The 15,100-nt window shown below is 46.6% G+C and overlaps 1 protein-coding gene and 1 long non-coding RNA gene across 2 annotated transcripts in view; one reads left to right on the top strand and one right to left on the bottom strand.

Annotated features, from left to right (window-relative positions):
• Positions 1–9,087, bottom strand: part of MAML2 (mastermind like transcriptional coactivator 2) — a 222,260-nt gene extending 213,173 nt beyond the window's left edge. The window contains 1 exon segment of the mRNA XM_082054091.1: positions 6,348–9,087. Within this exon segment, the coding sequence (XP_081910217.1) occupies positions 6,348–6,746 (399 nt within the window). The 5' untranslated portion in view covers positions 6,747–9,087.
• On the top strand, positions 6,412–15,035 carry LOC309440438. Its single transcript, XR_014184200.1, has 3 exons — positions 6,412–6,546; positions 9,527–9,773; positions 9,890–15,035. It is a non-coding gene; the product is annotated as an uncharacterized lncRNA (long non-coding RNA).
• The last annotated feature ends 65 nt before the right edge of the window (positions 15,036–15,100 follow it).

The raw sequence follows: 15,100 nt of genomic DNA, 5'->3' as shown, positions 1-15,100 counted from the left end.
ATCTGGGGCATAGTTTATGCTTTCATAAAAAAATGCAAACAAACAAAAATAAATGAACAAAAAATCTGTCTCTTAATACTGTTAAGTTGAAAAAATTATCCAAATCTCACTTGGCACCAAGTCCTTATTTTCTGCAACCAAGACCACTGCCTCTTTCACTTTTCAAAGATGTTCCAAACTGTAGCAGCATAATATGGGTAAGATCCTTTTCAAGTTTACAGCCACTGATTCAGATTTGTGGAAAACACAGCCTGGTCATGAATCCAATCAGATTCATGCTACTGCTGCTGGAAGCACCATCACTGGGAAGTCATACAGGGAAACACTGACATGCAGACATCAGAAAGAGGCCAAGGAGCAAAGACCTTCTTCCTCTTCTTCTCTTCAGAGCAGCCAGGTATCTAAAGCTCTTCTACGTACCACGTAGATGACTGTGTGTCCATTAAAGTGTTGCATAGTGGTTTCTTTAATCACCCTCCTGAACTCCATAGAAGTGATGGTGTCAGGTCATTATCATGTAGAGCTGGGCCATCAGCAGAGACCAAGCTCCCATGTGCTAGGCAGTGAGATGGTGCCACCTGAAAAGCTCAAGCATACAGAGGACATGAGCAAGGTCACAGAGATGCTTGCTGGCAGAGCTGGCACCCCTATGCTAGTGCTTTATCAGCTTGAGCAGCTTGCCAACTTCCAGCTCCTATTACACCACATGGAATGTGCAATATAAATGGAACAGTGGAGATACTACCCTTCCCAAAGTTGTCAAAAACACCAGGATGGAGCCCTTTCCAGTAATGAGACATGGGTGAAGTGTCAGTTTCATAAGCCAATAGGCTCGATAAGAAAAGCAGACTACAACTGCCCTCCAAAGATGTTATCTTGGTAGAAAGGATCGTTGATAGCTGTTAGGAAGAGAGACAAGTTATAGCCTTTCTTTAACCTGCTGTATAACCTGGTTGCTGAGTTTTTGGTCACTGCAAGCTAACCGAACCCCACATACAGCTGCAAGCCGTGTTCTTTGTAAGTGAAGAAGTAATAATAGTGAGATAAGTCAAAGTTTCAGCAAAGCAGCTTCTCTGACTCAGACGTCCTTTTCTAAGGTTCAGATTTCCCCACAGAGCAGCTAACGTTTTTGCTGGAGTCACACTTCTCAGTGCAGAAGAAACAGAAGCTGCATGTCACTCTCCTTTGTTGTGGTGCTACACACAAGAGACTCAATTTGAGCATCACAAAGGATGCGAGAGCTCTATGAGAGGACTTGCCGTAACAGTCAGGGAAGAAGCCCATGGGTTGGCTTCAGAGAGCGTGTCAAGTCCAGGCAAACAAACCGTTCCTCTGCTTGCTACCTACAGAAACTTTGGTGGTGGAAACAGTCTGTTAAACAGTTTCAGAATGGAGGAGACTTTCATTAAATGTATTCAAAGCTTGAAAAGCTTCAAAGGATGCAAGTGATTAGATTGGAGAGCTAGGACTGAAAAGGCTCCTACACTAGCATGCATTTAACAAATTCACCAGCTGAACTTTTCATTAAATATAGCTTTTATGCAGCTTCCAGGGGGTCTTCTTGATTTTGGCTCAGAAAATGTTCTCACAGCCAAGGGGAGCAAAGATTTTAAATGACGCCCATGTCCATCTTAACCAAATGGCTCCCAGCAGGCCACGGGGCCCATGACAGCAGATCAAAGTTCTCTACTCACAAAGGCGATGTGACTTACTCATTTTACCTGATTCGGCTGCATAAATGGTCTTTATCAGAACCCAGCTTCACTCCTGCAGAAGCACAAGGAGCAGGCAGCAGTCCTTCACCTCACAAACAGAACATTCCATAGCTTTGGCACCAAACTTCGTTGGTCAAAAGATCCCACCCCAGCTTTGCACAACGGTTTGTGCTTTAATCCACCTCTGCTCACTGTACTGAAATGTCACTTCACCCCATAGCTGGTCACCTCATCCTGCTTGGTTCAGAGCGCTTCCGAAAGTTACGTACGTCCAGAACCAGCAACAGCAGTTATTTCTGCACGGTACCCTGGCAGCCAACTAGCAAACAAAGCAAAGAGCTTGGGTGATGGGGGAAGCGTAAACTTGGGCCACAGACACCAGAGCACAATCCTTCCTTTTCAAATGCTTGATGATCTTTAATGCTAGCACAAGGAAGGCCAAACCTCAGCAAGCACAGTGTGGATCATAAAAAAAAAGTTCTTAGGAAACAAAGTCAGGACTTCCAGGATCATTTAAAGCAGGGGTGTCGAACTCATTTTCACTGGGGGCCACATCAGCCTCGCAGTTGCCTTCAAAGGGCCAAATGTAATTTTAGGACTGTATAAATGTAGGAGATTGACACCCTGATTTAAAGGATCTCTGTATAAAATAACTAAATAACTGCCTGAATTGAGATTTTATATGTCAAATTTGGCTCTTGGCACCAGTCAGGCAACCCTGTCTCGCGTCAGGGTCCTCAGGGAACTGGGATAAACTCATTGACTCTTCTAGATTTGTACTGACATTGATGAGAATTGAGGGGAGTAGGAGGAATTAACCCATTCTCCTCTTCCTTGGCTACATCATTTTTATGAGACTGTTTTCCTTGTCTTTTTCACCTGCTTGCAGACTACATCTGGGGAGTAGGCCTCTTTCACAGTCACTCTTCCGAGAACAGAAAATAATAATCCTTATAACGATAAATTCAGTGCAACTTTGAGATGAGCGAAAGTAGAACAAGTCACTTGTGACCAGTGGCAAATGTCACTTAACACACTCGGAGGAAGATGTTGCCACTGGTGTGGTGGCTGCAATGAAAGAACCTGACCAGAATAACACAATAATGTTCAGGAAACAGAGTTCCTGGCTTGCACAGAGCAAAACGAACGATGCTCAGCCTATGTCAGAACGAAGGAATGAATTGGCTGCTGGAGATTTGAAACAGCAGCGCAAGAACTTGGTATTACCAGTTCAATGCTTAAGCCACTGAGGAATGCCCTCCAGAGCTAACTGTTTATATAAAACATAAATAATATAAACAGCTAAGTGCTGGAGGGCATATACATACATATAGATGTATGTATGAAAGAAAGACAGAATATTTTATTTGATCCACTCTGCACCATGAAAAGTAACACCACCATATAAATAAACAAATGTCAGCTCTTGGGAAATGCAGGGAGGCAGAAAGTACGAAAGCTTTCCTAGCCACGTCCCAAAGAATAAATTTCTCCTTGACATTCACCCACGTCCACTGGTCCAGCTAAAAAATCTACTCTCCAATTAGAAAATGCTGCTGCTGAAGATCTTTTTCAAAAATCAAAGTAACACTGCCAAATTAAGCCCAAACCAACCCCCACTAAACCCCCTCTCTTCTGTTGGATTTAAACTGTCCACTGGGAGAAGATAATTATCAAATAATTGTATCAACAATGTCACATAATCACTTCAAGCTCTTTGATATGTTCAAGTGAATGGTGTTTCAAATGTTATCGAGTGTCAAATATTTACTCTTGAGTCCAACTGTGTAAACAACCCATCCAATGCCACTAAACACGGCAGGTACACTTGTAACAAGAGCAGTGAGACCTGCAAAGCAAAGAAAACAACCCAGCTATTTTCAGAAGAGGAAGCGTGGGGACAATCTTGGTTTTGCAGAACAGTGCCCCAATAGCCAGAACTCCCCAAAGAGAGCTATTGCTGCCTTCATGCTTATCTGTGTATTTTGGGGTTTTTTTTAAGTGGTGGAGCTACAGCAAGGCAGGTGGAGTTTTACAACCCCCCCAAGGAGTCAGAGGCGTGTCCAATCTCACATGCTCAGTGTGAGACTCACACACACGTCACTGTCTCGTGCTTCCTTCTGCCAGAGCTGTACCTGCCACAGCTGAAGCTCAGAGCTGTGCCTTGTTCCAGGACCATGTGCACTTCAGATCTGCTGTTTGCTATAAGCAAAATGTCTGGAATCAGAGGAATAGCCACCACTGCAAATAAAGTTTCCACTGCATTTCCTCTTGGGAAACAGCCCATAGAGGATGAATTCTGCTGGCTTAGAGATGGTTCTATTCCCCATCCATTGGTAATGCACATGACAACAGGCTTAGTCTACCTTGTGACTTCCTCTCTCAAGTACCCTTGGAATAACTGGTAGAGCAGATTTCTCCTCCAGCTATGGCCTGAGTGAAAGCACGACCCCATTATTTCCTGGCCCATCCCTGCCCTCCTTTTCAAGAACAAGAGCACAATGCTGTGCTACCTGGCGTATGACCCTCAGCCACTTGAATTCATCCCACTCAGACACTCTGTGGTTTGCTTTTTCCTTTATAGTATTTGCAACAATATGTTCTAAGGAGCCCTTGGTAAGGGGAACATGTGCCTGTGTGACAGAGATGTGACTTTGAACTGATGCCTTTCTCTGTTCCTTAATTAGGCAGTCCTACCAGAGCAGCAAATGCCTGTGTCGAGCACAGAGTGGGAGGATCAGCGATGTGCAGTGATACCATTACAACAATACTGCTTCATGAGCCAGCATTTCTTCAGTGTCAAAACGTGGTTTGGGGCCCCAAATGTCATGCTCAGTGAAGTCACGTACCTTGTCAGCAGGATTACCGAATACTGGCGTGCAAAAACGAGGGGGGCTGTCAGACCTTCCCCTTGTCAAAGACACGTCTGTGCAGATTTATCTGGGAGGTAACGCAACATACACCATGGAGCATGGGCTGTGCACAGCATTGTCCAGCAAAGAGCAAGTTAACAATCGTTAGCGGTATTTCAGAAACAAGGACAACCACTCTGCATTTAAAAGATTAAAATCTTTCAATATTTTCTTTGGAGTTGTTACATTTAGTGCTGTCAAACATCTGCCTCCAGCTATTTCATAATAATAGTAACAACTAGTAAAAAACACTGAAAACAAAAAAAACGTACACAGGCCTGTTCCCTGATTTCAGAAAGTGGATTTTTCTTGGACGTACATTATTAGGCAAAAGCCTTTTTTTTTTTCCTGTAAGACAAGTGCAAAGCATTTCATGAATACATACTGGAAAAATAAGATAATGGCTTTTTTGATTGTGACAAGGAACGTGGGGAGATTTAATCTGAACACTGAATCAGGTCGAAGTGCCTAAATTCCCCTTGGACACAATGTTATCGCATTAATGCTTACATCATCGCCCTCATGAATGATGCTGAGTAACGCAGCCCCAAACGTCAATCCACACACCTTGGCAAACTCCCGAGTAAGAAGGGAGAAATAACCACGAAGGTCCTGTTTTAGCATACGTCAGGCTCTAAGAAAGATAGGTTTGATGTCTGGCGCGGAGGGAGCGATCTATTTTCAGCCATTCGAATAGCAGCCGCGGGCCTACCAGAACACAGTCACTCCTCATAATAGTTCGCATGTGTGTTGAGAATTAAGAGTTGGAAGGCAGCGCAGCACAGCATATGCTTCAAAAGCACGGTAAATGGACTGCTGGTAATAAAGTAACAGGAGACAGGGGTTTGCCTCCTTGACATGTTCAGAGCAATTTCCAGTTGAAAAAGGTCAACATATTATTTACAAAGCAGCACTGCCTGGAAAACTCCTGTAACTCCGCTCCGCAAAACACACTCGGTGATAATAACAAACCGACCCTTTCTGGTGAAGCTGGTGCTCGGAGCACCGGGTGTGAGACGCCGTGGATCCGCCGGGCGTTGCAGTTTGTGCCCACCAGTGCCCGTGGGCCGAGCTCGGCAGCTGAACCGCACGCACGGGCTCTGGCTCCTCAGCGCTGCCCGCCTGCCCCGGGCCTACGAACCGGCCGACTTCGAGGGACACGGCAGCAAACTGGAGTGAAAACAGCCGCCTAAAGCCCTGACGAACGGGGTGAAACGGGGCAAAGGGGGAAATCGTGAACACAAGCCGCACCTCAGTGGCACTTTCCCCCCTGCTTGGGGATGTGTTGTTTGCCACCCCTGCCCCTCTTCAGGGGCGACGGCACACACAATGTCCTTTTAGGACTACAGCCTGTTTTGAAAAAAATAAGGCAGCCCCCAAATCCCTTCGAGGAGTTGAAGTCTGTCCCCAAATCCCTTCGAGGAGGAGAAGCCCCTCAGCTCCCCCGGTCCGGGCCGGGCAGACCTGCCCACCGCCCCTCACACCCTCGGTGCCACGGCGGGCCCAGCACCCACTGTGGACCATCGCGGGGGGCCGGGGTGCAGGGCCCAAGCGCCCCGCCAGACACCCGCACCAACAGCTCCGGGGCGGAGCGCGCCCGGCCCCACCTTCGCGCCCCGCCTGAGGGGCGGCTGCGGGGGAGCCCTGAAGGCAGCGGGGGCTTCTCCTCACCGCCCCGCGTCGCGGCCCCTCCCCGCCGGCAGCGGGCGCTGTGACTCACCGCCAGGAGGGCCGAGGCGCGCTGCTCCCCCGCCGGCTGCTCCCCGTTGATGCCGCCGTTGCTGAGGAGGTGCTGGTGGTAGTCCGGGGGCGCGGCGGTGGCGGCGGGGGCGGCCGGGCCGCCGGCGGCCGCCGCCTTGGGGTGCTTGCCGGCCTTGCGGGCTCCCTGCCCCTGCTGCACCAGGTGGAGGAGCTGCAAGGTGCTCTCCCGTTCGCGGTCGGAGCTCTCGGCGCGGCCCCGCTCGTAGCGCCCCTCGCAGCTGAGGTGGTGCTGGCGGCAGACGGCGATGCGGGCCCGCAGCCGCTCCACGATGGCGCTGTGCACCCGGGGCGCCGCCGGGCCCCCCCCCAGCAGCCCGGCCCCCAGCCCCGCGGCCTGGGGGGGAGCCGTGTCGCCCATCGCTGGCTGCCGGTCCTGGCCCTCCGGCTGGGTCGGTCCTCACTGCCGCATGGAGCGGGAGGGGGGGAGGCGGGGGCAGCGGCGGGAGCCCGAGCCCGAGGGCTGGCGGAGGGCGGTCAGCCCCGCGCCCCCAGCCCACCCCCACCCGGCCCCCGGGCGGTGACGGCCCCGCGGGGGGTTGACAGATCGGGGGTGGGACGGGGGCGTCCGGCGGCCGCTAAGGTTGTGCCAGCATCGGGAGGGGCGGGGGTCGGGGCCGGGCAAACCCGCCGAGGGGCTCCGCGGGGCGGAAAGGGCGCCCGGGGAGAGGGGTCGGGGGGGCCTCCGCCGGGGGAGGAGGGCGGAAAAAAAAGCCAGCCGCTGCCTCCTAAATGAATCCCTGGACGGAGATCTTCCTCGGGAATGAGTGAGACTTGGCAGGTTTATTGATTTTATTTTATTTCGGGGGAGCGGGGGGGTTATTCCTTGAAGTGGAAATTTATGCAAGGAAAGGCATTGCCGTGCGCGGCGGCACGGAGAAACCCCCAGCGGACCAAAAATCTGGTAGATTTGGTGGAGTGGGGTTTGTTGGTTTGTTTTGGTTTGTTGGTTTTTTTTTTTGTTTTTTTTTTTTTAAGTCTTTAGTAAATGTGCAAATAAAGAGCCGGGGAAGGAGGAGGAGGCGGCTCAGGTTAGTTTAGGCTTTGTGCTTTCTCGTTTCTCTCGCCCGCTCTTTGCTGGCCACTCGTCGGTTTATTACTGTGTCCAACTGTCTGCCGCTAAATTGTAGTTCCTCTAAAAATAAGAGAGACGGATCCCCCGGTCCGGTACAATGTCAGTCAGTGGACTCCAGACCACGCTTCGCCTTCAGTTAATCCAGCCACTGGATAAAATCCGTATTGATTTCAGTGCTTCTTTCCCCCCCTTAGTAATAAAGCAGCAAGCTACGAACCCAGGCAATGAACTCTTCTCGCATACTTTCCCTTATACTCCCAGCTATTGAATAGTTTCAAGTACAGTTTCAAGAAAAGCACGGGAAAAAAAAAAAAGAAAAAAGAAAAAAAAAAAGCCAGCCCCTCTTCAGACAGTAATTACAAACGGAGAGTTGCACTTACAAACTTCCAGCATTTTGCACCCAGCACAGTCCAGCCACTTTTCCTTTGTGTTTTTGTATATTCCATCCCCGACCCGCTGGGGTGGGTGGTTGCCGGTGGGTTATCGGCGCTGCCTCCTCCGGGCGCTGCCGCCGCCGGGTGCCCGAGCTGCCCGTTCCCGTCCGTGCGGCGCGGCGCGGAGCGGTGCGGAGCGGAGCGGCTCGGCGGTGCGGGGCGCTGCGGGGGCGGGAGGCGGGTGTCGGCGATAGCGCGGCCGGGGACGCGGCGCCGGGGAGGCCGGGGCGAGGCGCGGAGCCTCCCAGCGGCCGCGGAGGGGAGTCGAGCTGCCGCTGCTGCCGCCGCCGCTCCCCGGGAGGTATTTGCATGGGAGGAAGCCAAGGAAATCCCCTTTCCCCTCCTCGCTCGGTACCTGGGTGCCGGGGCGCGGGCGGGCGCTGCGCCGCCCTGAGCAGCCGCCGAGGAGCGCAGCCTCCCGCTCTCCCTCTTCCCCTGGCGGCGAGACCTTCAGGCGAGTACGAGGGAGTTCTCAAATAAATCACGGCGCTGCGCTCCTCTACCAGCTGGATTTCTCTGGAACAGGCGGTAGAAAAACAAGCAGTGCCTTCTAGGGCGCTCTCATGCACGGGATGAGTGCGCGACACGAGGTCAGGCTCGGGATGTGGCAGCTGCGGGCTCTGACAGGAGCTTCACGCGTGTGTGGAGCAAGGCATGTCACGCCTGCACTTCGGTTGCTCCCCGGGAAAGCCGCAGCCTCGGTGCTTCTCTTGCCCGACTCCTCTGTCTGGAGCAGGGGTGGCCAACTGGGGGACCTGGCCCCTGGTACTGGCCTTGCTGCAACCGGCAGCTGTCAGGTTCTGCGTGTTGCTGTAGGTGAGCTGTGAAGGAGGATGCAGAAATAGCTGGGAGCTGGTCGGTTTTATTAAAGCAATATGCTGTTGTGCTACCGTGGCTGTATTATCCAAATTCCCAGATACCTCTTTGGGAATAAGAATTGCCCCCAAGCATGCAGGGACACATCCCTGATGGAAAACCTTTAAGGTTTTTTGGGACTGCACAGCCCTAATATGAGGGTGCATCATCTCATTTAGTTCTACAGTGGCTCCAGTTGGAAAAGTACACAAATTTTATCCCAACATAGCAGGAACATTAAGCTGAGGATGGAGAGGAACTAATCATAACGCTTTCAGATGGTTTTATCCCCTTCCAAGGTCATACATGCAAATGCTTTCAATGTCAATGATGAAATGACACATTCCTGGGAATCCCCCCCAAGCAGCACTGGACATAAGGGAAATATGAAAGCCCCCGCTTACATGACCCCCAACTCCTGCATGTTGCAAGAAACATCCATGTGGGTTTCCGGGGCCTGGCTGTGTGAGCACATTCAGCCCCACATTTGCCTCCTCAAAGACTTTGACTCTTCTCTGAAGGACAAGGTCTGGGCAAGCCAGGCTTGTGGATGTGCTGTCTTATTGCTAACAGGAAAAAGGGATTTTTTTTTTTAACCTTGAACATCTGAGGAAGAGTGGGTTATTACTTGATACATTACAGTAGCGTGCATCTCTTGAAAACAATGGGCTGGCACCATTGCAAAATAAAATGAAATTTTAATGTTTGTAAAATAATAGACAATGTTACCTTTGCTTCAGGCCTCACTAGGGCTTTTATTCTCTCTTTATATCTCAGGTGTCACTGCCTCATATAAGAGGGTCAGTCACAGAAGACGTGTAACAGTAACACATGAATCTCAGGGAGAATAAGCAAGGATGTTTTAAATGAAGTCTTGGCTGGAGTTTTCCAAGTCGCTGTGGGAATACAAAATCAGTGGTGCTGCTCAGGAAGATACCAGAGTAGCTGCAGGAGTTCTCTCTCTTACCAGATTTTGTAGAACTCGGAGAATGATCTTTCAAAACAAAGATTTCTGAATTTTAACGTAAGACGTTTAAGCTTCACTTTTTTGTTTTGGTTTGTTTTGGTTTGTTCGTTTGTTTGTGGGGTTTTTTTTCCAAGCAGCATCTCGTGTTCCGTGCTTTAATACATCCGTTTCAGGGCCAGAGACAGCGGGCTGCAGGGCTGCACTGCAAGTCCCCGGTCGCTCAACACGCAGCAAATGCTGCCCCTGGTGTTTCAGAGAAGGAAATACGCTAAATCCATCCCTCAGCTTCTCAAGTTTGGTCCAGAACACCCTGGCGAATGTTACCAGCCCCTGGACACCGCTGTCATTTTTGGATTGGCTACTTGGCAATTTTCTTAAAAGCAAACGGTTCTTAATATTATCGTAACATCACTTGTGATTTGTGTCATAGGCATTTAATAAACACACACAGTAAAAAAAATAACAGGTCTTGAATAATTAATTACTTTTTTTTTCCTCTGTTGACACTAATTTGTGACCTTTTTACATGATATTGTGATCTCACATGAGCTGTCATGCTTGAGCATTTTTTCTGTGTGAATTCACCACTGCTGTTGAAGCTCTGAGTTCCTTAAGTCGGCAGCCCCTTCCAGATCAGCAAAACACTTATTTGTGCTGGGTTCACAATCAGGAATTCTCCCCATAGACATCCCATTGTGCTAACAACTTTCCAAAAATGGAACAAAAAGACTGTGCTGAACCTATGTCACTTAAAAACTTGAGTACATGCTTAAATCTAGGCACATACCTCATTCATCTCTGTTTGGAAATCATGTATCAGATTACTTCAAAGTCAAATTAACTCCACCGGAATGGCACATGCTTAATATCAATCCTGCAGAGGATTTTGCAAACTAGAGCTTTGAATTTGTGGCCATTTCCATTATTTGCTTTTCAGTGAGAGTTCTTACCCATTGTGAACGTTCACAGCTACACATACCTGTATTTCCTGGGGTATTCCCAGCAAGTCAGGCTCCTGTACCACGCTGCTCACCTGGGAAATTGTTTTAAGTTTGGGGCACAGTCTGACTGTACCTGCATCTGTGTTCCTGTCCTGAAATTTTTGGCACAAGGCACATGTAATTACTGCTCTGTTTGAACTGTAAAACAAGCCATCTTGAACAAACACATAACACACCCACCAGTTTTTTATTTAAGAATATAATCCCCAGAGAAATATAATGAAACTGTGTCTTCATCTTATTTAATAAACAACAGGGAAAGAAAAGAACCCCACATCATCACTCATTACCTAGAAAAACACTAAATTTCACATAAACTATTCAGGGAAGTGGAGCTAATGCAGAGGTTATTATCAGGTTTTTTCAATACCATTTCACGTATTTTTCATATTATTCCTTGGCTGGTAGATCGTATACATTCTTGTACATGCTTTTGTCTCACCTCTAAATTGAGAATAGAAATTCATATTTTTTATTTCTCAAAGCAGAATAAGAAAGTCAACTTTATGAAGTCTATTTTGTGTGTGCTGGGTATGTCTGTTGGAGTGGTATTGTATTTACATGTGTTTATCTAACACACCCACTCTGTTTATCCAGACAGACTTAAAGAAGGATAAAACTACAAGTCTTTATTTATCTAAATAAAAGTAAATGAGAAAAGTTAAGCATGGGAATTGCCTGTATTTGCCTGCCAAACTGCTAGAAATAGCTGCTTTTTGGAAACAGGAGAAGCCTGAACTGTCGAAAAAAAATTGACAGTAACAGCTATCCACTATTAGCAAAGTTCACCATCCCATTTAATCCACAAATGACTTTCTTTCCAAAAACTGAAGGACATAGGCAAAATAATCAACTCTTTTTGTACCTCACTCCAAAAACTGGACATACAGACCAAAAAGAGCCTTCTTTCCCCGAAATACATCACATTAGTAGGGCTGTTCCTGTGCATACAGTCTGTGTGAACTTCATCATTATCACGGTGTCCACTTACAGAACTTAAAGTAGGGCCGATTATCGAAACATTACAGGAACTAAAGTAATTTCCAAGTATGATCATTAATCACCTTCTCTGAGTCTAATCACATACTGAGCTCCCTTCATCGTTCCATGAAGACAGGTACTTTATCTTAATTAGAGCTACTGCTTCAAAAATTAAGTCTGAAGACAATTAAAAATTTCCTATAAGAATGAACATGATATTCTCTCACCCTATAACTCCACTCAAATTCTCTATTGTGGAAAAGGAACTATGAAAGACTGGTCAGATTTCTAACTTCTCCCATCATTAGATATTTGCACAAAATTTTTCTGCTAGAAATATTCTTACTGAGTATTTCTATACATAGAAAGTCTCAGGGGGTAAGAGTTCTCTTCGTGCTTCATGCTGTACAAGTACCAGCATTTACAGCCTGTCCTGGAAAATTTGATCTAAATTCTTACATTTACAGCTCTTCTAAACAATCTTTTTCCTTTCCTGTGGTGAAGACAAAGGTAAACATGATGCAATGATACTTCACATTCTCTGTCTTGCAGAAAGTCTTCAGCTAAAACAACAGCCACAAAAACATTATCACTTCCTCCAATCTCAGTGAGGGGAATATCAAAGAGAAACTATACACACACACAAACGTTCTGTCAGCCCCTGCCAAGCCAGATCAAATATCAGTTTCCGACTGAAACAGAAATCAGCGATGTCAATTCTAAGCATTTTCTCAGTCCAGCTGGTGACATCACAGACAAGATGAGTATAAACCTATGGACGCACTTTCTTCCAAGAAACTCTTAACAGGACACTTTTGTATCCGTGTTACAGACAGAAAAACCTAAGATCTGGAAAAAAATGCCTGCAGGAAGAAAAACAAAGTAGATAGCTCACAATTTTTCGGTGAATGAAGAGGAGGTGAGAAACATGATCTGGGATGTGGTAGATAAAATTAATCACTGGAATAATTAGCCAATTTCCATTTTCAATCAAGATGTATGTATTCTTGAAATATTACCAGTAATCAGCATGCCAAAATTTCCTAAACTTATTTGTTTAATTCCATAGCAAACGGTTTAAATATGGCAAAATGAGAAACTGACCCCTCATTCTGATAGCAAAATTTTAAAATAAGAGAGTTGCCAGCAAATTCAGAAGGAAGCAGAGATTAAGACCAGTCAGGAAGGCTCTGAGAGGGCATACTCCATTATGTAGTACAAAACCCCGTTTATTTCAGAACAGTTTTCCTTTGTAAGAATAATGTTACACCAAACATAAATGTTATTTTATTATTTTAGAGAAGCCAACAAAAGTGGATAGAGAATTTGTTAACAGAAAGACGTGGGCCATCAAGAGGCATTACTTTTCCTAAAAGGGATTTATTGGAGATGGATTCTTGAGTGCTTTTAAGTTGATGGGTGTGTTCTCATTAATACTCCCAGCAAAACAGTAATGAAAGAAAAAGAAGAGAAAACAGAGTTCCTTCAGCTTTGGTAACCAGCGAGATAAGTACAAGATATATCAGATCTCAGAATATTTACATATCTAACTCACACTTAAGGTATTGAAATGATATCTTCAACGTAAGTTTACTTGAGAGTAAGTCTCAATTTGTTTACTGGGGTTTTTCATCTTGGTTTGTAAATCTTGTATCTGTATGTGGCACAACAGAGAACTGATGATATTAGAGCTAATAGATATAAGAACATATAAACCATTGTTGAATTTCAACCCCTTAATATATGAAAGCGGTTCATTTCTTACACAGAACGCTGGAAAAAGGGTACTGAATGACAAATCTAAGGTACACTCCTACGGAAAAAAGTCAGTAGATGTTCACCATTGAGTGATACACTTGGCAGCAGTTAACTAGCCAATCAGCATATCTGTTACCAGTAGCATGGCATAACGAATATGGGGAGTTTTTATGGACAAATCCATGAGAAATTAGGTTTCATGAGTTTTGCTTCTGAGAGAGCGTGTTAAAAGAATCTACAGTGTTTACAGTATCTTCTAAGTTGCTCAGCCACAAAACACTAATAAAAGGGTATGTGCATACAGCAGGATGTAAGAACAGTTCCAAACTGATTTGAAACCTGCACCCTGCATCTTCTGTTAGGCTACATCTGATTAATTTTATATGCAGCACAAAGTACTGGCACAGAATCATAGAACAGTTTGGGCTGGAAGGGACCTTTAAAGACCATCATGACCAGGGACATCTTCCACTAGATCAGTGCTCAAAGCCCCATCCAGCCTGATCTTTAACACTTCCAGGAATAGGGCATCCCCAGCTTCTCTGGGCAGCCTGTTCCAGTGTCTCACCACCCCCACAATAAAAAAAATTCTTCCTTATGTCCATCTAAATCTACCCTCTTTCAGTTTAAAAATATTACCCCTTGTCCCATCACTACAGGCCTTGATAAAAATGTCCCTCTCCAGCTTTCTTGTAGGTCCCCTTTAAGTAGTGAAAGGCCACAACAAGGTCTCCCTGGAGCCTTCTGTTCTCCAGGCTGAACAAGCCCAACTCTCTCAGCCTGTCCTCACAGCAGAGCTGTTCCAGCCTCTGATCATCTTGGTCTGTCCTGTACTGAGGGCTCCAGAGCTGGATGCAGGACTCCAGGTGGAACAGAGGGACAGAATCAGCTCCCTTGACCTGCTGGCCCCGCTCCCTCTGATGCAGTCCAGGATACGGTTGGCTTCCTGGGCTGTGAGCACTTGTTGCCAGCTCACATCCAGTTTTTCAGAATGGACAATACAGTACTTAACCCTTCCTAACTCCTCAAAAATCTACTTCCCTGGCTCCAAAGAACTCTGATTTGGGTGTCATGCAGTTCAGGTAAGCCATGCATCATGATTCTAAGCAACTCTAAGCAACTAAGAATTCTTGCTTATTTTGCATGGCCACATTAATCCACTCTCTTAGGATTTTAGCTGCTGCAGGTTGTTGCCATTATGTTTGCACAATGTAATTTGATGTTTAAAATCTCAGTAAATTGCCCCGGCTGCTTATCAGAGACAGCACTGTGGGCCCAAGTGTTCGTTTTGATGGCTACACCAGACTCAAACTGCATGATGCTATAATGTGACTCATCCCGTACTCTCTGAAGAGAGGAATGACTTCTGTGCTGAATGTACCCAGGACTGCAGAATATTTCCTCTGTTGCTTTGCAACAGTCTATACTGTTTCCTCAGAAAGGAACTAGATCGTTGCATTTGGGTCCTGTTTATTGTAACTATCGTTCTAAATGGATGAACTTGCATATAACAAGGAAAGTAAGATTCAAGTCATATGATCTTCTATAAGACAGACTTACCTTTCCAAATATACCTACTTTCAAAGGTCTCAGCATCTCCTACCTTCCCTACAATGCAGCTCAATATAAATAGGTCAAAGTTTC

Source organism: Streptopelia decaocto, assembly GCF_964273445.1.
Source record: "Streptopelia decaocto genome assembly, chromosome: 1".
NCBI lineage: Eukaryota > Metazoa > Chordata > Aves > Columbiformes > Columbidae > Streptopelia > Streptopelia decaocto.
This window is presented reverse-complemented; position numbering and strand designations above follow the sequence as displayed.